This window comes from Ochotona curzoniae, unplaced genomic scaffold, assembly GCF_017591425.1.
Source record: "Ochotona curzoniae isolate NIBS_2020 unplaced genomic scaffold, NIBS_Ocur_1.0 contig_43, whole genome shotgun sequence".
NCBI classification, from domain to species: Eukaryota; Metazoa; Chordata; class Mammalia; order Lagomorpha; family Ochotonidae; genus Ochotona; species Ochotona curzoniae.
This window is the reverse complement of record NW_024466218.1, coordinates 10,904,057-10,931,486: the sequence shown is the minus strand read 5'-3', so window position 1 is coordinate 10,931,486 and position 27,430 is coordinate 10,904,057. Positions and strand designations below refer to the sequence as shown.

Sequence of the window (27,430 nt, the reverse complement as noted above, 5' to 3'; positions counted from 1 at the left end):
CCCACCGCCCGTTTTGTTCTATTTCGAGGCCCTGGCGTGTCGCGGAGGGTTCTGGGAGCCGTTTCGGGCAGAGGCGGGGCCTGGGCGGATCTTGCGCGGGGCTGTCGGGAGTTGTAGTCCCGTCGCAGCGGGCAGATAGGCCGCAGATCCCGGGACAGCCTGTGTGTAGTTCTCTGAAATCCGCTGCCTCGACAGGGATCTGGAGGACGTCGGGGCAGGAGTAGGGTACGTTGTGTGTGTCTGTGAGGTGAGGAGATCACTTAGGACCTGCCATCCGGCCTAGGCGCTCCCAGCGCCCTGCTTCCTGACGCTGGGACGTCAGACCAGAGGAAAAGACATGTCTTTGATACTCAGTTGTTTGAGGGGTTGATACAGTAAGGTTCTAGAATGGGAGCGAATGACACTGCTGGCCAGATGCGTTTATAAAGCCACCGCTGCTTAAGGTATTTAATTATGCTCCTGTGTATTCCCTAGTAAGGTGTTCGTTGATTGCTGTTGTCCCCCTTGATCGAATTACAGTAGAATGTATCTAAGTTAGTGCTGTTCAGATTCCTGGGGTCCTCAGGAAATGCAGAGAGGCGCTGCGTGGCGAAGAGGCAACGTTGGGACTGTGCGAATACTGAGGGCAGAACTTTCCCTCCGCGTAAGGACAAGATTCTGGACGACTGCAGAAACTTAAGGCGGTTACGAAAATGCTTTTTCTTAGTGGGATTTGCCATGATTAATGCCCACCATTATAAGTTCATACATGTTTGTGATGTAATACCTTCATACTGTACAGAATGTTTTTCAATATTAATTGATTTTAAAATGCTGTGATCTGTTAGGAGCAAGTGAATGTGTTTTCACGTGTATTTTAAGTCAAAGGAGTTTTGGAAATGCCTTCTAAGAAACACGTGGTCATTGATTGGGTTGATCTAAGTGTGTTGGAACCCCAGTCCTTACTTGCAAAGACAGTGTTCTGGGGCCACAGTGAGGGAGGTTGAGCTACTACTTTTATTTCTGTAAGCGTTTGTCCCTAAGAGTTTGGCCTAAGAGTTTGAAGTGGATGCGATGAGGCACAGCGGAAGCGCTAGGGTCCGTCAAAAGGAAAGAAGCAAGGGAAATCCTGGGCAAGAGCCTTTATTGTAGTTTCTTTTCAAAAAGATAGGGGGCAACAGACCTCCCGTCCACCAGTTACCACCCCAGATGTGCACAGCAGCTGGACTGGAGTTAGGCTTGAGCGGGAGCTTGGTCCTGGTCTCCCAGGGGAGGGTCAGGAGCCTCTTACAGGAACCCTCGGTGCTGCCTGCTGCCTCCCGGGGCCTGTGTTTGCAGGAAGCTGGAATCCGGAGTGAGCGTCACATCCAGCAGGAGATGTGGGTGTCTTAGCCACTGTGCTGGTTGCTTGTTTCCATTCATTTGGTTGTTGAAATAGGGCTTGTTGAACTTGCAGCTTTTTCTGTGCTGGGACAGTTAGTAACTATTAGGCCGTTCAGGCCTATTCTCTTTTCTGTTGAAATTACTTGGTTCTGCCAGCTCTACTGTTGTAATGTGAATCATGAACAAATAAAATTATTTCTGGACATGGGCATTTTAATTTCCTGTCATTTTCATATAATGAAATATTTTAAAAATATGAAAAATATTCTTGGTACAAGCATTATTACAGAAGTAGAAGGCTGGTTTTGGCCATGAGCTGTGGTTTCAGGTTCCTGGTGTAAGTTACTGATTAAAATGTTAATTCAGTTAAAGAGCAAGCATCGTTTACTTCTTTTTTAAGTCCAGATTCTCAGGCTTTTTGGTCATTTTTTGTATCTTTTATTTCTTGTGCTTCAGGGGTGCCTGTGAAGAGGCTCATCTCTTGCCTTGATTGTCTTAAAGTATTGTAAATCAGAATGTCAGCACAGTCCGTGGAAGAAGACGCCATACTTATCATCCCAAACCCAGATGAAGAGGAAAAAATTCTGCGAGTGAAGTTGGAGGAGGACCCCGCTGGTGAAGAGGGCTCGAGCATCCCCTGGGGCCATCTCCCTGAGCCCGAGGTTTTCCGACAGCGATTCCGGCAGTTCGGATACCAGGATTCCCCAGGGCCCCGTGAAGCCGTGAGCCAGCTTCGAGAACTTTGCCGCTTGTGGCTGAGGCCAGAGACGCACACGAAAGAACAGATCTTGGAGCTGGTCGTGCTGGAGCAGTTTGTGGCCATCCTGCCCAAGGAGCTCCAGACGTGGGTTCGAGAGCATCATCCCGAGAATGGGGAGGAGGCAGTGACGGTGCTGGAGGAGTTGGAGAGTGAACTCGATGACCCTGGGCAGCCGGTGAGCCTCAGGCCACGTCGCTGGGTTAGAAGTGCTGGCATTGTAGTAGGCGAATCTGCTAAATTGATTTTTTTTCAATCAGACTTAGGTTGATGCCTTCTCCCCTCTCCCTGCTGCTTCCTGTTATTTGTGCTGTTTTGCAATTAGATGTTTCAGAATGGAAAATGATAGTTTTATGTTGGTGCCAGTTTTGCAATTAGAAGATGTTTCAGAATGGAAAATGATAGTTTTATGTTGGTGCCAGTTTTGCAATCTGTGTGTATGAGGGGTCATCAAAAAGTTCATGGGAATTTGAATGGATTTCAAAGAAAGTGCCTTTTAATTATATTTTCCATTAAAAAGTGTGTAAGAGGTAGAGAGAGACCCAGAGCCCCCATCCAGCAGTTTACTTAACTGAATGCTTGCGATGAGGGCTGGGAGCCCAGGGCTCAGTGCGGTTCCCTCACCTGGGTGGCAGGGTCCCAACTGGAGCCGTCGTCACTTGCAGCCTTGGAGGGTACATGTTAGCAGGAAGCTGAGATGGAGAGCAGAGCTGAAACAGGTAGTTAGAGCAGGGATGTGGGAACTGTACCTCTGGACCAAATGCCAACCCCTTTCCCCCACAAGCTTTAATTTGCGTGCATAGGTTTTGCGTGGTTTCTTACATGTGTTTTGTTCCGATTCTCATCAAAATTGCTTTTCAGCTGAACCAAATCTTCCCTGCAGGTTTCTCTTCGGCGGCGCAAGCGGGAAGTGCTGGTAGAGGAAATAGTGTCTCCAGAAGAAGCTCCAGGATTACCCAGCTCTGAGCTTGACGCTGTGGAGAACCAGCTCAAGTGGGCGTCCTGGGAGCTGCATTCGCTCAGGCACTGTGGTGAGAAGTGGCCAGTGCTGTGCTGTGGGCTGTTCTCATCATGGTGCTGTTGGGGGGCAGGATTCTCTTAACCTAAGTCCCTAGACACAGCAGTTCATTTGCTTACTTTAATTTTTAAGATTTATTTTTGCTTGGAACAGTTGGGAGAGACAGAGAGATCTGTCTGCTGGTTCATTCTCCAGATGGCTGCAAGGGCCAGAGCTGGGTTGATCTGAAGCTGGGAGCTACAAGTTTCCTCCAGGTCTCCCATGTAGGTATAGGGGTCCAAGGCTTTGGACTATATTCCACTGCTTTGCCAGGCCGTTAGCAGGGAGCTGGATTGGAAGTGGAGCAGCTGGGACTTTACCAGTGCTCATATAAAAGTGCCGGTGCTGGAGGTGGAGCATTCGTATTGTGCCATCACGCTGGCCCCTTTTTCACTTCTTTTATTTTTTTCGGGGGGTGGGAGGGTTGTTTTGTTTTAATGTAAGAACAACAAACTGAAACAAGCAGAACTTTATTGCCTTTTTCCATCATTTTTCTGCGTACCAAGCATTACTGCAAACTTACAAGAAAATGAATATTTCTATATGTAAAAAGTTTCCAGTCTTCCTCATTCAAAATTACAGAATAAGTGAATGTCATATATATATAGACAATTTTTTTTTTATTTTACTACTTTTTATTATTATTACTATCATTTTATGATACAGTTCCCTAGGCCCTGGGATGTCCCTTACCCTCTCACCAAGTTCCACTATATTACTACTACAGTATCTTTCATTTTTTTTTCTTTTTAAGATTAATTTATTTTTATCGGAAAGACAGATATGAAAGGAGGACAGGCAGAGAGGAAGATCGTCCATCCAGTTATTCACTCCCCAAGTGACCACAACGGCCAGTGCTGTGCCAATCCGGAGCCAGGAGCCGGGAACTTTTTCCAGGTCTCCCACGCGGGTGCAGGGTCCCGAGGCTTTGGGCTGTCCTCTGCTGCTTTCGCAGGCCACAAGCAGGAAGCTGGATGGGAAGTGGAGCTGCCGGGATTAGAACCGGCGCCCATTTGGGATCCCGGTGTGTTCAAGGCGAGGACTTTAGCCGCTAGGTCATGCCGCTGGACCCAGTCTTTCATTTCTTAGAGATTAGCATCTTTAGCCTTTTCTTCCCATTCAGACTTTTTGCAGACCTTGCCATGTCAGGCTGGCAGCTGCCTTGTTTTGAGAATGCATGTATGTAGATAGACCAGGTTCCTCTATATTGTGCATATATTATTGTTTATTTATCTTCTTTTACTTTCAGAATTCTGTCTGATCTACTGGTATAATTAGCTGATTTGAAGCCTCTCCTCTTAGTGTATTGTATATCACTGGAGATTCTCTGAATTTGTAGCTATTTTCAACTTTGCTTTTTTTTTTTTTTAAGTGTTTGAGTGGCAGAATAGTACAGAAAGAGGGAAAAGCAAGGAAAGAACTCCTCAGTCTGCTGGCTTCTGTCCCCAGTGGCCAGACTGGGCCAGGCCAGAGGGGACCTGGGCCTCTGTTTGGGTCCTTTAACTTAATTTCAGAATGAACATTACATTGCATGTTTTCCTGAGTCTCATTTCAGCAGTCTCTTCTTTGCCATCCTTTGGAAAAGTATGCCATTTGTTCCACTCACCCTTCATGCACACATCTCACGTTGCCAGGTTTCACAAATCCCCTTTCCCCGTGTGTGTCTGCTAGCTTTCTTCCCTAATATCCTTTTGTTAATCATTTACTCTGTCACTCTCCTGAGTGCTGGTGATTGCCTTGTGAACTGTACCTTCATTTGTTAAGGTTTGAGACTGCAGGAAATGTTTCAATGAGACTTGATTCTTACCTCTTCTTTTGGGTGGGTAGTGGTACCACATGTTGATAGTTCAGGCTTCTTTTTCCATCGATGTAGTACTTTTTTTTCTCAGTGTTATGGCATTCCAAACAGAGCAGGTTGCATTTTATAGAAAATCTTTCTTACTCAGAATATGTTTGTGATATGTCTTGAGTTAAAGAATGCTTCCAGCTTTGCTTTAGTTCTTTCTGATATGGATATTCAGTTTACAGTCTAATGTTGACTGTTTCTGCCTTATTTTACTCATTTCACAAATAGCGATTTTCTGGCAGATTCCTTACCATTTACATCAGCATTTTCTCCCTTTATCAAACCAAAATAACATTACAGCTGCTTCCTAATTTTTTCTTAGAAAGTTTGATCCAGATCTTGCTGTTTATAATCTTCTTGCTTATGTTTTATCTACAACCTTTTATACCAGTATGCTGTTATCTCAATAATCTCATAATTAGTCATTTCATTTTTTCCTGTGTCGATAGTAGGCAACTTACAGATTTTTCACAACGCTGTTGTAGGTGTTCCTAACATATTTTTAGTTCATTTTTTAAATGGTTCTTTTTCCCTGAAATAAGATACGAGTGATATTCACACTTTGTGTTTGTTTCAGATGATGATACTAGGACTGAAAATGGAGCACTAGCTCCCAAGCAGGAGATCCCTTCGGCAGCAGAGTCTCATGAAGTTCCTGGCGCTCTGAATATAGGCGTCCCTCAGATTTTTAAATATGGAGAAGCTTGTTTCCCCAAGGGCAGGTTTGAAAGAAAGAGAAATCCCTCTCGGAAAAAACAGCATATATGTGATGAATGTGGAAAACATTTCAGTCAGGGCTCGGCCCTCATTCTTCATCAAAGGATCCACAGTGGGGAGAAACCTTACGGATGTGTTGAGTGTGGGAAAGCCTTCAGCCGAAGCTCCATCCTTGTGCAGCACCAGAGGGTCCATACTGGTGAAAAACCGTACAAATGTCTTGAATGTGGGAAAGCCTTTAGCCAGAATTCTGGGCTTATTAACCATCAGAGAATCCATACTGGGGAGAAACCTTATGAATGTGTTCAGTGTGGGAAGTCATATAGTCAAAGCTCAAATCTTTTTCGACATCAGAGAAGACACAATGCGGAGAAACTTCTGAATGTTGTGAAAGTTTAAGAAATTAAAAAAATAAAAATCAGCACTCAGGTCTTTTTCTTCAGAAATGAAGACAAAAATTTAAAACGTGAAATATTACTTATTAGTTTTTTTCCTTATTGACTGTCAGAAAATCTGCTTGGAAATGTTAAAAATCTTTACTCACCATTACTATTTTATCTTAATGAAGTGGTGTCATACTTACCTAGAAACTGAAATTCAATCTAATTCAGGTGTTAATAACTAAATTTTCCACATGATGTTTATGTTCTCTTTTGCAGATAATGAACTGCCTGATGCTTTGTCCCTTTCTTCAAAGTTTTCTTTTTTAGACAGTAGGTTGTGTTGATTGTTGAAATGTTTTTTGTAAGGATACATTCCCTTCTACATTGATAAGCAAGCAGCATAGAAGAACTAAAAAATCTGAAATCCATCTGAAACTTACTTTTTAAACTGTCTTTTAAGAATTGACCCTGTTCCTTTTTACATAATTTATGCATTTAAGAAAATAGAAGATAAAAGATGACTAAAAACTTCAAAAAAAAAATGAGCCTTAAGATCTCAGGTAAGAAATGGTGTTGATAAAACATCAAAAAGTGTTTGGGACATCTAGATTGGGGAAGATACTGCAAATACTTTGATCGGTTTTTATCTAAATGTAGTCATTCACCTGTAGGAAAACTCTCTTCATTTGTAATTTGGAGGCATCCAATTAATGAAGATAAATATTTCTCTAGGTATTACTAAAGGGTAGTCTAAACAATTGTAAAATTAGAAAGATAGAAGTGTAACACTTGTAAAGAATTTGTAACGAATATAGTGTAAAGGGCAAATATAAAAGTAACAGTCTGGGCTATTTTTCCTTCTTTGTTAAGCATAAAATTCATTGACAGGTGGGCAACAAATAATCAGGTTTACTGTTATTTCTTTGGTACGGAAGCATTGCACACTAGATTAAAGGCACTGTGCTAAGTTACTGTATCCTACTTAGGTAGGTGTTTCTTCCATATAACAGTGTTTGGTGCAAAGTTGTAGGGCATGAGTAGCCTCTTCTCCCTGTCTGAACTGGGGAAAGTCTCTTCTGAGATTTCCAGAGCTAAAGTTCTCGCACCAGTAGGTTGCATTGAGGTGGGATGGGCGCCACTTACAGAGCTCACCGCCAACTCTCCCACACTTTTTCAGAGGTGAGGCCAAGATAGTTCTCTTTCAGTAGTTTGGAGGTTTGTAAATTTTAAGACAACTAATCAAACTCAAGTAGCATTGAGGTTGTACCTACATGTTAAGTTAAATGGACTGTTCCATATAAGAAATAAGCTAGACTATTAACAACTAGTTTATTAACTGCCAGAATTGATCGAACAGTTTTTTAAACTTTTCAATCTTAACACATTTTTTTAAAAAATGTACTGAAGTAATTTGTAGTAGTAGGATTATTTACCTCTTTGCTGGTAATCCCAAGTACTGTGGTTCTACTGTTTAGTGGAAAACTCTGGAAGGTAAAATATAGAGTATGAGAAAAGGTTTTTACATATCTATATATATACAATGGGCCATGTGTGGGAAATGAGCCATGTGAATACAAATACTACGTAGTTCCAGAGATATTGGTTATATCTGGTACTTGGATCAAATTGAAAAATGGAAGGTGGGAGATGCATGAGCCTATTAAATAAAGCATAGTAATAACTGCAAGGCCAGTGGTGGAGATGTGAGGCAGAAGGGAGCTTGTTTATAGATTTTCTGATAATTATAAGAAATGTGCTTTATAGATTAAGATATATTGAAGTATAAATATGTAGTAATGATATGTATTTTAAGTTATACAAGAAATGTAGGGACTTTTTGTTTGGGTCTTTTCCTCTTGTGGCTGAGAGAAAACAAGTCAGTGTCCAATAAAGCTATAAACTCCTCTGCGTAAGGTAAAATGATCTTGGGTTGATTATTTATGTATGACTGACTTCTTTCCAAGTAGGTTTTAAGGTGGCATATTTGGAAGACTCCTGGGATGACAGAATTTTTATATCCAAGTGGGTAAGAAAGGAGCACCCTCTGGGTGGGATTTCATGCTACGTAAGATCTATCTTTACATAACAAAACATCCATGTTATTAAATTGTCATAAATGCCAAAGGTATTTGGTAATGTGAGAACATAGAAAAAATATGAAAGTTGGCAAGTCTCTCTCCTTTTTTGTCTTTCCAGTGCTGATAGGTGTGCATTGTTCAGAAAGAATTCTTCGGCTTAGGCAAGACTGTGAGGAAAGGGACTAGAACCCCCACCTCTTGAAAACTGGATGGTGGAACACAGGCAAAGGAAGTGATGGGGCGTTTACTGATCATCTGTTAGGTTTAAGTCTACTGTAAAAATTGAAAAAATAATTGCTTAGTGATCTGATTCCCAGACATTTATTTGTACCCCTTCAGATAATCCATAGTTTTGGGGAGTTCCAGCCTTTCATGAATTGGTAGTGGGGAGTTTCCATGCCATGGTATAACCACCACCCTTCTGTGGCCAGCAGATGAGCACTTGTGTAATGCTGTGTAGGTTATGAAACAGTCTTACCAGAAAATGATAATTTGGTTTGTTCTTCCAGATCTAGATATGCACATATATGTATATTTTTAAATAATTGTACCCTTGTAGGCTCAAGTCAGGATTCAAGGATTACAAGTATGTGTGTGTATATATATATATATATATATATTTAAAGATTTAAAAATTTTTTTGAAGATTAATTATTATTGGACAGTCATACACAGGGAGGAAGAGAGACAGGAGGATCTTCCCTCCAATGATTCACTCCCCAAGCCGCCACAAAGGCTGGAGCTGAGCCAATCTGAAGCCAGGAGCCAGGAGCTTCTTCCGGGTCTCCCATGTGGGTGCAGGGTCCCAAGGCTTTGAGCCGTCCTCCACTGCTTTCCCAGGCCACAAGCAGGGAGCTGGATGGGAAGCAGGGCCGCCGGAATAAGAACTGGCACTCATATGAGATCCTGGCATGTTCAAGGCAAGGACTTTAGCTGCTATGCTATTGTACTGTGCCCAGGATTTATTTTATTTTTTATTAGAAAGATAGATAGATAGGAGAGACAGGAAGATTTTTCCATCCATGGATTCACTCCGCAAGTGGCCGCAACAGCTGGATCTGCGCCGATCTCAAGCCAGGAGCCTCTTTCTGGTCTCCCACATGGGTGCAGGCTCCCAAGGCTTTAGGCCGTCCTCCACTGCTTTCCCAGACCACAGCAGGGAGCTGGATGGGAAGCTGCATGGGCACTGGGACCAAAATCTGTGCCCATATGGGATCCCGGCGCATGCAAGGCAAGGACTTTATCTGCTAGGCTACCTTACCAGACCCTAAATGTGCACATATTATAAGCAAAAATATGTTACTGACTGTTGCACAGGCACTGTTTGAAGTGTTTTTACCATGGATTCATTTTTAATCCTCAGTTATGATAGGTATGTATATCCATTTTACAAGTGCTGCGTTGAAGTTTGCCTCCCACACAGTGGGTGTTTTCGCCAGCTGTGTACTATTCCATTGCATGACTATTTAAGCAAACCATATTGATGGATAATTAGTTTTTTATGAATAAAAACATGGTTAACATACACATATTTTGCTCTGCGGGTATCTGTGTAGGATACATAGCTGGAAAAGGATTAACTAGGTCACAGAGAATGTACATTTGAGATTTGAAAAATGCCGCCAAAACGACTGTACCGATTTACAACTCCACAGATAGTGCCTGCTTTCCCACGCTCGCCACCACGGCTGAATCCGTAAGACGTTTCTGCCTGTCTGGAAGGGAGAATGCTTCATTCTCATTGGTTATTAGGAGGAACATTTTCCTACCTCTTCTAATTTGCATTTTGTGTTGTGAGTGGGCTTTTGCCATTTTCTATATTTAAATTATGAAATGATGACTACGTTTTCATTACATGAAACAGATTATTTGATGCACAGGTATAAAAGCAGATTTCTCCATGCTTCCAGTTGTGTTCCACTTGCCACAGTTTAGTATGTGCCTGTCTGGTTCCTTTCCCATGTATTTGCAGCATATAATTACAAGTGATTCTACATAAGTAAGACCTTACATGCGAATGGTCCTGTAGCTTATTTTTTGGGAGGAAGGATGCAAACAGATTCTGAGATCATTAAAAATGTTTATCTTGATGGCTGAGTAGGGTAGAAAATTCCATTGTTTTAACTTAAGTATGCCCCACTCCCTTTGTCCTGTTACACTGACAACATAAATTCCTTGACCAGGTGTGTGTGTTCATTTGCTAATGTGTATGTTGAAGGCTAGGGTTCACTCCCTTTAACTTTTATTTTCACTTACTGTTCACAAAGTGCTCGTTCCCCCTTATAGCTTTACTTATACTTTTTCATCTGTTGGGTATAAAAGAAGGAAGAATCCTTCCTTATTTTACATTCCCTTGACTAATGGTGAGGTTGGGGTTTTCGTGTGTATGGCCATTAATAGTTTTACCATGGGTTGACTGTATCTTTGCCAGCTTTTCTGTTAGGTTATATACAGATATCTATTGTTCCTTTTGTCCAATATGTTTTTCCCCCATTGTGTGAAAACAACCTTTACTTATTGTTGGGAACCCATTCCTTGTGGCTTAGGTGAGCACACGACCAGGTATAGTCTCCTGAGTTGTACAGCTTTCAAGCCACAGCAGGTGAAGAATGGGCATGTGACTTTAGCCAGGCTAAGGAGCGTCCTCAACAGAACTTGTGGAACTACTTGAAAGAAGCTGCTTTATGGAGATCCCAGGAACCAAGAACCATGTAACCCAGAATTGAGGAGAAATTTAAAGAGGCTAGCACAAGTGGAAAAAGATCTAAGTTCTGATTTATTTTTTTCCTGGAGGCCCTCAATCCAGCTGTGCCTAAAGCCTGCCCTACCTCCGGACTTTAAAGTTTTGTGAGCCAATAAAGTCCCTTTCTTGTTTAAAATAATTGAATTGGGTTTCTGTCCTGGTTAACATAGGTTATTTGTATTTTCTTATTGATTTGTAGAAAACCTTTGTAATTTTAAATTCTAGACTTAAACACTAAATGCACTATATACATTAATAAAATTAGCATGGCCTTCTAGAATTGCCTTGTCAACCTCTGGCATTTGTTACTTCAGTCTCCCTGTGCCACACACATACTTCACCTTCCAGCAGTGACTCAGCATTGATATTAAAGTAGCTACAGTACTTTCACAGTTAATTCTTAGGTAGTTTTATTTCCATCCTTCCTCTAGACTGATTAGACTCAGACTCAGAATTGGCTTTTAAACTGGTGAGACCTGCCCTCCATTCCTAACATTTTTTATCTATTCAATCATAGCAGTTCTAGTAAAAATTGCAACAGATGCTTCTATGAATATTGATAAAGTGATTGTAAAATTTATAATGTAAAAGCAGATGTCTCAGAATAGCTAACATAAAGAACAAGCTGGAGAATTGGAATTGTTGAACTTCAAGAACATATCAGTGACCAAACTAGTTGAAAAACAGACATAACACAGTCAACTGAGTTTTGGTAAAAGGAATGAATGTGATGGAAAAAAAGATGTTTTCAAGAAATTGTGTTTGTACAGCTGGACATCTACAGGAAAAAGAATCTAGACAGTCTTAACTTTCACAGTAATATTAAAAATGAATCAGATGGGGCACAGTGTGGTGGCCTAGCTGCTAAAGTCCTTGCCGTGAACACACCGGGATCCCATATCAGCGCCAGTTCTAATCCCGGCAGCTCCAGTTCCTTTCTTGTGGCCTGGGAAGGCAGTTGAGCATGGCTCAAAGCCTTGGGACCCTGCACCCATTAGGAGACCTGGTGGAGGTTCCTGGCTCCTTGCTTTATATTGGCACAGCACTGGCTGTTGTGGCCACTTGGGGAGTGAATCATTGGAGGGATGGAAGATTTTCCTCCCTGTCTCTCTTCCTTTCTGTATATCTGACTTTCCACTAAAAAATAAGTCTTAAAAAAAACAAACACCTAAAAATGAGACAAAACTATGAAGCTCTGAGAATACAACCAAAAAAAAAAAATTGAGATGACTTAAAAGTTTGAAAATGACTTAGGTATAACACTGTGAAGGCAAGATTCATAAAAGAATTATACTGGAATTTGTTAAAACCAAAACTGAACAAAGATGGTTTTCAAGAGAATAAAAAGGCATAAATAGGAAAAGAGAACTGGTAAAGGACTCATTAGAAATACAAAAAGAGTGCTCGCTTTGGCAGCAACATATACTAAAATTGGAACGATACAGAGATTAGCATGTCCCCTGCACAAAGAAATACACAAAAAAACTCTTAAGACAATTAGCAGCAACCTGATGTTTAAAATATGTCAAGGACCTTGTTAGATACCTCAATAAAGAAAATCTGTTACACAGATGACAAGCATTTGAAAAGATGGTCCACATAATATGTTTTTTTTTTTAAAGATTTATTTTTATTATTATTATTTTTAATTGGAAAGGCGGATATACAGAGAGGAGAGACAGAGAGGAAGATCTTCCATCCGATGATTCACTCCCCAAGTGAGCACAACGGGCCGATACTATGCCGATCCGAAGCCAGGAGCCTCCTCTGGGTCTCCCACGCGGGTGCAGGTTCCCAAAGCTTTGGGCTGTCCTCGACTGCTTTCCCAGGCCACAGGCAGGGAGCTGGAAGGGAAGCGGGGCTGCCGGGACTAGAACCGGCGCCCATATGGGATCCCAGGCGTGCAAGGCGAGGACCTTTAACCACTTGCGCCACCACGCTGGGCCCAGGTCCACATAATATGTTAAGGAAATTCAAACAAGGATGAGATTACAGTACAAACCTACTAAAATGTCCAAATTCTAAAACTAATTTTTGAATTATTTGTAATGATTTTTGCAGAGTGATAGAATGAGATCATCATTTCCACATTTTTTCCCCCTTCAAATATCTGAGGGAAGGGGGAAAGCAAGCAGAGAGGCCATATCCAGCCTCCCAGACACCTCTGAACCCTGGGATGGAGGGCAGCCACCCAACACCACCCCGGGGTCCCCGATGTGGGATGTGCTCTGAGGGTCCTGCTCATGAGGTTTTGATAATTCAAGAAGTCAGAATTACTGCTGACCTCACCACTCCAGTACAATGAAATCTCTCCATAATCCACTGGTTTACATAGTCCATGTTAAGAGTCTTTGTCCAGATATTCACTGCCAACACTTGGCTGAGGTAGTTGATCAATTTGTTCTGTCCTCTGTTGTGGTACCAGGTATCCTATGCAGGGTCCAGTGTACTGCCATATTCTCCAGCTGTACCTGGATATGCTGTCCACTGCTCCAAGTCACTAAGAAGGCCCAGCTCTGACACATGCACTCCACAAACCGTGGAACCTGCAATTCTCTCCATGGTTGGGGTTCTGAGTCCAGCAATTCTGTTGGGGGATCCCTAGAGAAACTTCATATGAGGTGATCCCAGACTTGATTTTTTGTGTGCTTGCCAATACAGGGTCTGGCATAGTTTGTCACCTCAACAGCTAATGCACATTTTGGTGGTTGCAGTTGCTGGGTCAGTTGTTTCCAGCCCTGTCTTCTACACAAACTAATAGGTGTTGCAGCCCAGCCTGATCCTGCCCACCACATGCTTGGCCTTTGTGTACACCAGTGGGAGCTGCAGCCTAGTTGGAGTGACCTACAATAACCCCCACCATGCCCACCCTCTGTCCGGGTTCCAGTACTTGTCAGTATGTACAGCAGGCTGGTCCAGTCTGATCCACATCCTATTCAGCTCTCTTACATGTCAATGGGCATTGAAGCTTAGTTTAACCATATCAGCCCTACTATCCAGCCCACATACCTGCTGGCAGGTGCCATTCTCTGTCTAACCATGCTTGCCCCAGTTGTGGTTCTCATGCTCACCAGTTGGAGTGGCAACCCAAGAGAGAAGTGTGCAATGTTTCCCTCCTGGGCCTACTCCCACTCCTTGATCTTGCACTCTCCAGGTGCTTCTGCAGTTTAACTTGAGAAAATGTGTGCCCTGTGCCAGCATCTGCCAGCTGGTGCTGTGGCAAAGCCCAACCAACCCACGCTCTGATGTTTGCATGCACCAGTAGGTACAGTCAACCCAGCCTGACTTTCCTCTGATCCTGCTCACATGAGGCCAACAGGTATTTCAGCCTTGCCCGGCCTGGTTTGTCCCCATCTCAGCTCTCAGGCTCTCCAGTGGGAGTAGTGGTCCAGCAGGGGAGCCCCATGCCCCTCTACTGGCTTTTCCCCCTTCACTCTTAGGCCTCATGTGCTGGTTAGATGCTTGCAGCCCAGTCTGGCATGGCCTGCTTCACCATGCCCGTGGGTGCTGTAGCCTGGCTGAGTCCAGCCCACCCTAATTCCAGCTCACACTGGTGGGGGCTACAGCCTTGCCCAGCCCAGCTGACCCTAATGTGAACTGGCTTGTGTTGTGACCCAACCTGGCCCAACCCATACTCCATTCTGGTGCTCAGAATTGCCAGCAGGTGATATGAACTGGCCCAGCCTGTCTTGCTCCTGACCTGTGTCAAATGTATGCTGCTGGGTACCATTCCCTGGCCTGGGCCAGGTTGCTCCTTATCATGGTTCTTGCGATCACATGTAGGGGATGTGTCCTGACAGAAGAGTTGCCGAGTTCCTCATCAGAACCTCTCCTATTGACAGATCTCACACACACTGATGGCTCCATGAGCCAGTCCTACTCAGTACACCTCCTGTTCTAGCAGGAACAGTGGCCTTTCCTGCCTGGCCTTTACCCATTCTGGTTTTTACTCTTGGGTGTTACAGTTCAGCCAAACCTGGTCCACACCCAGGCATAGCTCACACATGGCTAAGCAGGGGCAGAAGTGTAGCCTAGCATCTCAACACCTACCCTGGTTCTTGCGAGCACCAGTGGGTGTGGGAGTCTAGCCCAGGCTGATACATCCGAGGCCCAGTCCACACCATGCTGCGGGACACTGCAGCCATGTCCAGACCAGACCACAGCCTCCCACTCCAGCCCCCGCACTCACCAGTGGGAACCACAACCCAGTCAGGGCATCTCCTTAGCTCCCCAAACAGGCCTGTTCCCAGAGACAGATCTTGCAAGTGGCAGTGGCTGCGCTGGCCCAGCTTGGCATAGTCCCTTACCTGTCTTGGCTTTTGCTTTTAACACTGTAGCCTGGCTTGACCCAGCCTGCCCCCAGTCCCAACTCACTGGTGGGGGCTGTAACCTGGCCCTGCTCAGTGTGCTCCCATCCCTGGCTCATGCAAACCGGTAGGCATGATAACCTAGCCTGGCATAACCTACACTCCTGCCTCATTTCTGCACTTGCTGGTGAGCTTAGGTTTGCTTGGCCCTGTCTAGTCCACACCCTTCTAAAACCAACCCACACATTTGCCAGTGGTTGGAACTACCTTGCCCAGTTTGCCCAACCTCCAGGTATAGGGGTATAGGCCACGTGATCACCAGCAGGAGCTATGACCCACTATTAGAGTTGCCCACATACTCTCATTTGGCCCACTCCCAGACCCAGATTTCACACATGTCAGCAAGTGCTAGGCCTTTGCCCAGCATAGCCTACCCCTCCATCTTGGCCTTATATGAGCTGGTGAATGTTGTGGTCCAGCCTGCCCCACACCCAGTTTTAGGATGCACATGCTGGTGCTGCTGCCTAGACCTGCCTTGACTATTCTCAGTTTAATACCCTTGACATCATAATCCTGGAAGCATGTGAAACAACAGTTCCTGGAGGAAATGCAAAATGACCTGGTATGGAAAATAATTTAGTATTTTTCTTAAAATTAATACAATCTGATTGAGCAACTTGTTTAATGTTTCTTTTTTCTATCTATATTCACTGTTCATCTCATCTAATTGTATGTCCTTAGATATATAATCCCTAAAGATTATATATCCCCAAAGATTTCCTAACAGATCTCTGAACTTCAGACTCCTATTGCTTTGTCTGCTAGGTGTTGTTTAGATGTCTACATTCTGAATTTTTGAGAGAACAGAACCTAGGACAAAATATTATTGCTAACAAATTACAAAAGAGATGCATCTCTAAACGATTACTAAGAATAAGTGGGAGGTGAAGCATTGAAAGAGAAAATGTGCATAGGTTTAACTGAGCTCTTTGGGTCCCCAAAGGATGTCTGGGTGTTTGCTTGTTCTCACAGCACATCTCTTGAACATAAAGGGTATTAGCCACTGCGTGTTATGCTTCCATGGTTGTGGAAGAGAGTAAAGATTTTTCTGTAGATTGACCTTTCACTTTCTGGTTAGAACTTCCACCACACAATATCAACTCCATACCCCAGATTGCACCATTCAGCTGCTCTAGCAGCAATCACCACAGCAACAGCACAGAATCAATCTAAGGCCAGCAGTCAGGTGGGAGGCAGCAAGCACAGGGTCAGAAGTTGCCAGGCAATGTTAGATGGTCAGAGGGAGACTAGTATTAGAACATTTTGAACTTACAAGTAAAAGACTTAGAAACCAGGTTTGGCACAACTAATTAGACATCTGAAACCTGACACACCCTAAGGCAAACATTTAATTTTCCATCTAAGCATGTTCTTCATTTTCAGCATCCTAGAAACTGCGAGGGTTTTCCTTCCAGTTACTCAAGCCAATAGCTTTTTCTTGCTTACCCTGTTTCACCCATATCTAAAAATAGCACCTACATTTGTTCAGATGTGGAGACAAAGTGCAGTATGCCTCTATACATCCAGGCCAACGATGGACTCCCAGCAAAACAGCTGAAATGATCCTAACAGTAGGATGGCGGACTCTGCCCACAATGTTTGGAAACACCTCAAGAACATGATGGACTTCGAACTTTTCATGAAGGATCACTCACTGTAATACTAAAGGGGAAATCAACGGGGGTGGGGGAGGGAACTTGGGGAAGGGGACAGGAAATCCCAGAGCCTGTAGAATTGTATCAAAACAATAAAGAAAAGTTTTTACTGAGTAACATACATTTTGGTGTTTGAAATGGATTTGTTATGAATAACAGAATACACTCTTCACCATAGTTGCTCTATCACTAAGTAAATCACAAGGGTTTTAGGAGTTCTGTCCCAGGAGATGAGGGAAAAATGCAGCAGTTCCCCATTTGTATTTTCACATCATGATCTAAAAATATCTAATAGAAAATTCTGTAAATATAATTTGTTTTAAATCATGGACCATTCTGTGTTGCTCTGTTCTGCCACGGATGGTTGAGTTGTCTTTATATGCTACCTTCCCACTAGTTACTTAGCAGGACTCTTTGAGTTATTGTAGTATTGTGGAGCTTACGCTCAAGTAACCCTTGTGGATTTTTTAGTGATGGTTCCAACATGAAAAGATAGTATGCTGGCAATTCAGATATGCAAGAGAAACTGAAAAATGCTTCTTTTAAGTGAAAACGGAATATTGTTATATATTTCTTACATTTACAATTGTACACTGATAGATCGTCTAAATAAGATCAGAGTTTTTCTTACTTTTATGGCAGACACTTCCATTGCTGCTACTGATATTAAGTAAAAATTTAATTCATGCTGAAGGTTTTTCCATAATGTATAGTCTTTCCCACATTAACAAAGACATTTACTTGAAAGAGAGACATAGAGACAGTTCATCCACCCATTGGCTCACTCCCCAAATCTTCCCAATAGCCATGGTTGGGGCAAGCTAAATCTAGGAACTTAATATTTTAAGTGGCCCATAAGTGGCAAGGACCTAAAAGTGAGCCCTCACCTTCTGCTACTCCAGTGCTCTTTACCAGGAAGCTGGGACAGGAAACACTGACAGCACTTGAACCTAGCCACTCTGACATGGGACATTTCAAGTGGCAACCTGATACCACACCACTCACTTGCCCAATTTTTCTTTATTTTATGGCTCCAAGTAGAATTTGCACTACAAAAACTGAAGTGTTCTCTATGTGGGTTTTCTTTTTAATGAATGTGTTGAATATTAATTAAAACCTTATTTCATACTAAATAGCATTTGTAAGATTTGTTCTGATATCATGTCTCCAGTACTGCATCAAGTTGGTGTATACACAAAAGGTTTTCCTACATTGATTGCATTTAGGCTGCCTTCACCAAAATGGACCTTCTCATGGTCAGTAAGCTCAGAGGGTTGGCTAAAACTTTGGGTGCACTGAATATACTGGCAGGGTTTCCTCCCAGTGTGGTTTCTGTGGTATTCACTAAGATCTGTGCACATGCTGAAGGCATTCCCATACACATATTTACATGGTCTTTCACCAGTGTGGGGTTTTCTGATGGTGAATGAGATCAATTTTCCCTACAGCGAACACAGGAATATGGCTTCTCTCCAGTGTGGATTCTCTGATGCAGGATCAGAGTAGAGCACCGGCTGGAAGCCTTTCCACACTCAGTGCATTTATAGGGTTTTTCCCCAGTGTGAACTCTCTGGTGTTTGGTGAGGTCTGAATTCTGACGGAAACATCTGCTGCAGTGTGTGCATGGGTATGGTTTTTCTCCAGTGTGAATTCTCTGATGAGGAATAAGGTCAGAACTGACTGGAGGCTTTCACACAGCTGTCACAATAATAGGGTTTTTCGTCAAGAGTGCACTCTCTGATGTTTAGTGAGGTCTGAGCTTTGGCTAAAACTTTTATTGCACTGCTTACATGTGTATGGTTTCTCCCCAGTGTGGACTCTTTGATGTTTAACGAGATCTGAGCGGCGACTAAAGCTTTTAGCACAATGACTGCAAGGATAAGGCTTCTCTCCTGTGTGAATCCTCTGATGCAGGATAAGATTGGAACTCTGACTAAAGGTTTTTCCACACTCCTCACATTCATAGGGTTTCTCACCTGTGTGAATTCTGTAATGTTTAACAAGATCTGATCTTCTACTAAACATTTTACTGCACTGATTACAGGGGTAGGGCTTCTCTCCAGTGTGAATTCTTTGGTGATTAATAAGATCTGACAGCCTACTGAAGGTCTTGCTACACTGAGTACAAGGATAAGGTTTCTCTCCAGTGTGAATTCGTTGATGTAAAATCAGGACTGAGCTCTGATTAAAAGCTTTCCCGCATTCATTGCATTTGTAGGGTTTTTCTCCGGTGTGGATTCTTCGATGTTTAATAAGGTCTGAGTTTTGACTGAAACTTTTGCTGCACTGATTACATGGGTAGGGTTTCTCTCCAGTGTGGATTCTCTGATGTAGAATGAGATCTGAGCTCTGACTGAAGGCCTTCCCACACACATCACATTTATATGGTTTCTCCCCAGTATGGATCCTTTGATGTTTTATGACATCAGAACTCTGACTAAAATGTTTGTTACATTGGTTACACGAATAAGGCTTCTCTCCAGTGTGGATTCTCTGGTGTTTAACCAGATCTGAGCGCTGGCTGAAGCTTTTACTACAATGATTACACTGATAGGGTTTCTCTCCCGTATGGATTCGCTGATGGATAATGAGATCCGAGCTCTGACTGAAGGCTTTACCACATTCATCACATTTATAAGGCTTCTCTCCAGTGTGGGTTCTTTGATGTTTAATAAGATCTGAGCTCCTACTGAAACTTTTCATACACCAGCCACAAGGATAGGGCTTCTCTCCAGTGTGGATTCTCTGATGCAGAACCAAGGCTGAGCTCACACGAAAGGCCTTTCCACATTTATCACATTCATAGGGTTTCTCCCAATGGGTTCTCTGATGCCTAATGAGGCCAGTACTCCAAGCAAAGCTTTGTCCACACTCTTCACAAATGTATTCCCTTCTTTCAAAGAGATTCTGATGCATTTCATTTAATTCATCCCCAAATTCATAGAATTCTCTGTCTTCAGAATCCTGTAGAACATCCTTTTGGGGGCTGTCAGAGCCTCCATTTTTTGCTATAATTTCCTTTTCGGAAGCTGCTTCTTCAATCTTGTGCTTAGTCTCACCATCTGGAAAGATAAACAAAATCCAAATGGGATGTGTTCTCCACACTGTAAGAAGTTTCAGCTGAAACATCAGTGCAGAGCTATAAAATACCAGCACGATTTGGAAACGCTCCTAAACACTGGAAATCACCCTGAGAGGAAAATAAGCAATGGATCTCATTCACCATTGATAAAATGCCTTCCTTGATATGCTCTATGTGTTTGTCACAGAAGATCTGGAAATGATAACAGCTAGTCCTGTGATTAGAAAAGTGTGACTGAATCAAGTTATCAGAGAATTAATTTATTGAGAATATACCTCAACCCTTCCCACCCTAATCAATTACGAAATCATCGAAAATAAAATGAAAAAAAAATTCAATAAACACACACACACATACACACAAAGTAGGTAGTTTGAGTCTAAAACAAACAAACAAATAAATAAAATGGAAAAGCTGTTCCATGTCAGCAGTGCTCTGCAAACGGTGAATATTTTGAAAACCTGCTGGACCTTCGTTAAGAAGTATGTCAAGCGCCACCCCTCAAAGCGGCACAATGGAGAGGGTAAAAATCCTCTCCGTGCCAAGGAAAGCCACATTACAGCAGGAAGCAGAATGGCTAGGGTGGCCAGAAGAGGCTGGTTTTCCAGAAAAAGGCTGAAACTACAAAGAAGATTGTGCTGAGGCCTGAGTGTGTGGAGCCCACAGCATTCTCGAGGGAGAATGCTGCCTGGCAAGAGAGATGAAGATTTCAAACTGGGAGGAGATTTAAGAAGAGAAAGGGCCAGGGGACGCAGCCCTCCATCTTTTGTTTCGTTATGAAGACAATACAATGTTAAAGTAACTGCAAATTTCTTTTTTTTTTTTAAGATTTATTTTTATTACAAAGTCAGATATACAGAGAGGAGGAAAGACAGAAGAAGATCTTTCGTCCGATGATTCACTCCCCAAGTGACCTCAATGGCCAGAGTTGAGCCAAGCTGAAGCCAGGAGCCAGGAGCTCTTCCGGGTCTCCCACGCGGGTGCAGGGTCCCAAGGCTTTGGGCCATCCTTGACTGCTTTCCCAGGCCACAGGCAGGGAGCTGGAAGGGAAGCGGGGCTGCCGGGATTAGAACTGGCGCCCATATGGGATCCCGGGCGTGCAAGGTGAGGACCTTTAACCACTTGCGCCACAGCGCCGGGCCCCATTTTCTACTTCTGAGGAAGACATTACCACTACACCAAAGTAAAATTCTTCAATTAAGGAATAAATGACCTACATTTATATAATGGTTGAATAAAAATTAATTTAGCTGCAGTTTGGTTAAGAGAGCGGGAAAGGTCTCTAAGCTTCAGAATTCATATTTTGCAGGCATCACTTACTTCACAGTCACAAAATCCATCAACCTTTAACTTCCAGGTAAGGAACACATTTGGAAAGAACAAGTTTAAAAGAACCCAGATTGTGACAATTTGCAATCTGGGGACTTTTCAGAAGACATACTGCTTATTGGTAACTCTCTTATTGTATTCCCTAGCAACCCATCATGGATATAGCCAAACCTCTGGACAGGCTTTCAGCACCAATCTCAATTCATTCCAAACAACTTGTGTAATAAGGCCAACTGAATATTGTTGGAAACAAGTTACTTCACCTTACCACATTTTTCCTCCTTTTCCCTTTATAAACATAGTCTTCCGTTCCTTGACTGAACATGCGTTTGTTTACTAACTAAACTCTTGATTTGCAAATCTATTTTGGAGCTGAACAAAAGCAATCTTTTTTTTTTTTTTAAGATTTATTTTTATTAGAAAGGCAGATTTATGGAGGAGATTCCCTCCTCAAGTGGCCACCACAGCCAGAGCTGAGTTGATCCGAAGCCAGGAGTCAGGAACATCTTCCCGGTCTCCCACTGGGTTCACAAATCATTTTAACCTGATTTCTTGGTTTACAAAGGCAATTTGTAGTGTCAAGCAAAAGACCACAAAGTGGTAACACAGATGGCTCTGAAATTTGTTATGAGGGTGAACAACTAAGAATTCATCCCCTTTTCTGTAAGGAATACATCTGGACACGTTGATAGGCATTTTGTATGGGAAGTACAGGAGCTAGGGTGATCTGCTTTTAATGAAGACACCGCAGTAAAATTAAAAGAATGGTATGTTCAAACTATAACCAGAGCTATCTGACAGGAGATGCCAGGCCCAAGTCACTGGGATTGGAGAAACTTGTGAGAGTCTTGCCGGAGCATTATCTTTTGCACAGTGGTGACTGAAGACAGTATTTGCTACTCCATTGTCATGCTAACATTGCTTAATTCTTGCTTGGTTAACATAAAGGCTAAGGGACTTACCAATATGACAGGACTGGATCTTGAGGATTTATCTAATTCTCTCATATGCAGTTGGTCATGTCCACAGCACTATAAACCCAACCCAGAGCTCTAACAGCGTGCTTGCTAGTTAAGCCTCATCTACGGTCATGCACAGGAGTACTCTTCTGTCTGAAATTCTCCCTCCCAGAATGCCCAAGTTCCTCTGTGCTACTGTCATCTCCAAATGGACCTATGGATGGCATGACAGACCACAGGACTGAGTAGTAAGATGCACAGCTATTTCTACTCTTCCTTAAGCATCACACACCCAAAGTTCTTAACAGTTCACCTGGCTTCTGTCCACACTGATCAAAGATTCCCCTCTGTGCTCACTATAAATACATGTTTCTCCAACTGTCACTTAAAGGGAGTGGGAACTTCTGCGTACCCAAGATGATCTTAATTCTTAGTCCTTACAATGCGATGAACCTGAAGCTGATCACTTAACTGGTGAGATGTTCCCTTACCGGGGAGTTTGTAGCAACCAGAGGACAATTTGGACAGCTGTCTCTGAACATGTATTTTGCCTTTGGCCTGCAACCACTTCTCAAATTCTTATCAACACACACTAGAGAAATATACATTGCTCAGTGGACCATGTAATTTGGTTAACATTCTTGCCATTGATTGCTAGGGACTTCTGTAATATCTGATAAGTACTCTGTAAGACCCTGACTTCTTCTTTAAGATTTTCTTCTTTAAGATTTTCTTCTTTCTTTTTAAGATTAAAAAAAAATCTTTAAACTCACAGCTAGTGCTGTGGTGTTGTGGGTGAAGCTCCAGATTCTTGCTGTATACATAGGAAAGCAGTGGAAGCCAGCCCATGTGCTTGGGCTTCTGTGCCCACTTGGGAGACCCAGAAGCAGCTCCTAACTTTGGAGTGGCCTGGCTCTGACTGTTGTGGTCACCTGGGGTGTGAACCACTGGATAGAAGACCCTCCTCTCTCCAATCCTGTCTTTCAAATAAGTAGATATTTATTTGTTAGAGTTATAGAGAGAGGACAGAAAGATTTTCAATCTGCTGATTCAATCCCCAAATGGCTGGAACACCAAAGCCCAGAACCAGGCGCTTCATCTGGGTCTCCTACGTGGAAGTGGGGGCCCAAGTGTTGGGTCATGTTCTCTTGCTTTCCTAGGTGCGTTAGCAGGGAGTTGGATAGAAAGTGGAACAGCCAGGATTCCAATCAGTGCTCATACGGAATGCTGCTGTTGCAGGTGCCAGCTTTACATGTTACGCCATCACAGAGGCCACCATACTTCCTCTTTCAGGAAGCCATGGTACTGTCATCATCCCATCCTTTTCGCCAAAACTTTCAGTAACTGAAAAATCTGGAATGTTATCCAATAACAAATTAGACAACTACACTGCCATGGGTACCGGCAGAAACCACAGACTCCCAAATGAGGGGTAAAGGATGCTTTATTATTCCCAGCAATAACACAAGACAGAGCAGCAGCATTTGCAGAGGTTTCTGAACTCCATGTCCATGAGGGTGACTCTCGCAGTAAGCTATGTTACAGGGCAGCGACACTTGATCCCAGCTCACCCAAATCTGTTACAATATGCACTAAACAGGACTGTGTTTTACTTTCAAGGGAGACGTTACTACTATTCAAAGATTGCTCATTATATGACATTCTTGAAAAGTAGTTCAAAACAAAGACAGACAATCCTGCTGCTTTTAAGATGTGCAGGAATATAAAAGATCATGGTAAGTTACTCCTGACTTCAACAGAAATGAGAGAATTCAGAAGAAAAAGGAATGCCTTCTTTCAACCATTGACACAAAGTGTGTGCCAACCTAGAATTACATTACTAGGAGAACATGCCTTAAAAAAGAAAGTTAGGGCCTGGCGCCATGGCCTAGCGGTGAAAGTCCTTGCCTTGAACATGCCAGGGTCCCGTATGGGCACCAGTTCTTATCCCGGCGGCCCCGCTTCCCATCCAGCTCCCTGCTTGTGGCCTGGGAAAGCAGTCGAGGACGGCTCAGGGTTTTGGGACCCTGCACCTGTGTGGGAGACTTGAAAGAGGTTCCTGGCTCCTGGCTTTCGATCAGTGCAGCAGAGGCCATTGCGGGCGCTTGGGAAGTGAATCATTGGATGGAAGATCTTTCTGTCTCTCCTTGTCTCTGTATATCTGACTTTGCAATAAAAATAAAATAAATCTTTAAAAAAGAGTTATAAAAAAAAAGTTAAATATGTTTTCAGCTACACAAAAATCAAGGACGGTTTTGGCCAACAGATCTGCATTGAAAGAAATAGCAAAGGGAATTCTTCAGCACAGAAAAGCCTTTCTGGTGCAAGGAAAGTAATGCAGCAACAAGGAGCACTGGATAAAGCATCTGGGAAGATCTACAGGTGTACTGACGGATTAGAGGAACCTGAACATCTCATGGAATTTACCAGAAAAGGAATTAAATCACAAAGCACGTGGGCATTTGGCACAGCAAGGTAAATTAGACCTCCACTTGAAATGCATGCATCCCCTTTGAGAACACCTGGGATTGAGTTCCGACTTTGTTCCTGACTCCAGCTTCCTGTCAGTGTGCATTCTGGGAAGCAGCAGCTGATGGCTCAAGTACCTGGCCCACAAGCTGGAGACCTGCCTTGGCTCTGGGCTAACCCCATCCTGGCTGTTGCAGGCACCCGTACTTGGGACGAAAATCACCACATTGGAGATGTTCTTGGTCTCTGTGCTTTCCAAATAAATAAAGGGTTTTAAAAGCATGGCAAAAACAGGGGCCAGGCGGCGTGGCCTAGCAGCTGAAGTGCTGGCCATGAATGCACCAGGATATGGGGCCAGTTCTAATCCCGGCAGTCCCACTTCCCATCCAGCTCCCTGCTTGTGGCCTGGGAAAGCAGTTGAGGATGGTCCAAAGCCTTGGGACCCTGCACCCGTGTGGGAGACCTAGAAGAGGCTCTGGACTCCTGGCTTTTGATTGGTTCATCCCCAGCCATGTGATTGCTTGGGGGAGTGAACCATTGGACATATCTTCCTCTCTCTCCTCTCTCTATATCTGACTTTCTAATAAAAATAAATAAATCAAATAGAAAAAAAAAAGCATGGAAAAAATAGTGCAAGAAGAACTAAAGTACAAGAGTATCAAAGAACTTATCTGGACAATAAGATGCTGGACTTTATGCTTGGTATATGCTTGCAATGAAAGAATCTCAACTGAACTTGAACTGTGGTTATGCAACAGATGGAGGAATTCACCATGGGGTGGGGTTTGGGGAGGGGTGAGGGAATTTCAGTGCCTATAAAACTGTGCTACATAATGCAATGTAATCAATTAAAAAATAATTTTATCAGGAAAAAAAGAGTACCAAAGAGTTGTTAGAAAAATTAAAGATGTCTTCTTCTGCAGAAAGTTCTGAGAACCATAGATAATTTTTTACAATATGCATGTTCCATGAATTCTCAGGAAATCCCTGGTATTATAAAGATTTTGCATTGTCCTAGAACTAATGAATAGAAATAAACAGTGATAGGCCTGGCACCATGGCTCAACTAGCCAATCCTCCCCTTGCAAGCGCCAGGATTCCACGTGGGCGCCAATTTGTGTCCTGGCTGCTCCACTTTTCCCATCCAGCTTCCAGCCTGTGGCTTGGGAAGGCAGTGAAGCACAGGCCAAGGCCTTGGGACCCTGCACCCGCGTGGGAGATCCAGAAGCAGCGTTTGGTTCCTGGCATGGGATCGGCTCGGTTCCAACCATTGTGGCCACTTGTGGAGTAAACTAGCAGATGGAAGATCTTTCTGTCTCTCCTTCTTTCTATAAATTTACCTTTCAAAAAAAAAAAATCCCAGATAAGACCTGGAAATACAAACCTTCCCAATTAAAAACCATCTCAAGCAGGATGACCCACAGAACTGTAGGAAATAGTGACTGAAGTTTTGGACCATTAAGTTTTGGATTCCATTACTCAGGAGTAATAGACACATTCTCAAAATACTCACTGAGGTATGGATAACTATAAAAGCAGCTGCAGAATTCTGAGTTAGTTACTTAAGCTAGTGTTAGAACGCAGGTTGTCAGACTCGGCACCTTTTCACCATGTGCCTGTGGTAGATAAGATGACCTGAAGAGATTTTAAAGGGAAGATACTAAACGCAGAGACGGCTAATGAGGTCATGGTAAAGGCAGAAATGGATTAACTCCGAAAAGAGAGACCTGCAAGCTAGAGTTGGAAAGGCAGCCAGGGCGTGGGCAGGAGGGGGTCCTGTGCAGCAGGTCGTGGGGGAGGCATCTCTTGGCATAATCAAGGCCTGTGTCGGCAAATCTAACAGCATCCTGTCAGCAGCTGCCAGGAGCACAGGGGTGCCACCTGGCCCTGGGGGCAACACACTGCTCCTCACCTGGCGGAGGCCGCATGTCCTGAGGCTTGCCATTGGACTGGGTCTCCATGGGCTGCAGCTGGTCACCTCAGGGCGCACGTGGAGAAACACCATTTCCTCTGGAGGCTTCCCTCCTGCACCCGGAGGCAACTGGGCACCACTGGGCGTAGAAGGGCGTCACCGCGCAGATTAGAGATGGCACGTTCTGAGAGCAGACCACCAGAGGCATACTCTGCTGTTACACGAAAAAGAAAACAAAAATCTCATAGTGTCCAAGGGCTTCCGTCCGTCACGCGGCAGTCTGACATGAGTACCCCACTCCGAGGCCAGACAGCTACCTCCAAGATTAGGGGTGCGCACGACAGCCAAACACGGCGGAGAGGCCGCTTTGGAGTGTGTCCTCGGGGATCACCCGCCGATCGTCACCACCTTTGTCTCCCTCCTTCGTTTCTCCCAACATTCACAAATCCAGGTTGCCGGCTGATTGGCGCGCCGTACTCCACGCTTCCGGACCCCACCTGCCCACGCCAGAGTCTCTGGCCTTCGTCCAGCGTTACCCTAAGCCCAGCCGACCAGGCCAGGCCAGATCACCCGAGTTCCTTGCCTTCCGCGAGTGGACATCACCCGTACCTGGACGCGGTCTCCGGATCGCTATCAAATACGCTCGCGGCTCATCAGCCGGGGTAGAAGGGGGCGGGCGTCCCCTCTAGGAACGCGGGAGGACGGCTCAGCTCT

The 27,430-nt window shown here is 43.7% G+C and overlaps 2 protein-coding genes and 1 pseudogene across 2 annotated transcripts in view; 2 read left to right on the top strand and 1 right to left on the bottom strand.

Annotated features, from left to right (window-relative positions):
• The window catches only part of ZSCAN30 (zinc finger and SCAN domain containing 30), a 54,411-nt gene that overhangs the window by 12,504 nt on the left and 14,477 nt on the right, over positions 1–27,430 (top strand). The window contains exon 5 of the mRNA XM_040984884.1: positions 5,782–6,088. Within this exon, the coding sequence (XP_040840818.1) occupies positions 5,782–6,088 (307 nt within the window). The remainder of the gene's footprint in view (positions 1–5,781; positions 6,089–27,430) is intronic.
• Positions 12,344–12,442, top strand: LOC121159793 (annotated as a pseudogene).
• LOC121159640 (zinc finger protein 271-like) lies at positions 17,345–27,422 on the bottom strand. Its single transcript, XM_040984887.1, is given in 5 exon segments — positions 17,345–18,269; positions 18,419–18,641; positions 18,643–18,689; positions 18,691–20,027; positions 26,717–27,422. Coding segments are annotated over 5 exon segments (1,782 nt in total). The 5' UTR covers positions 26,766–27,422; the 3' UTR covers positions 17,345–18,143.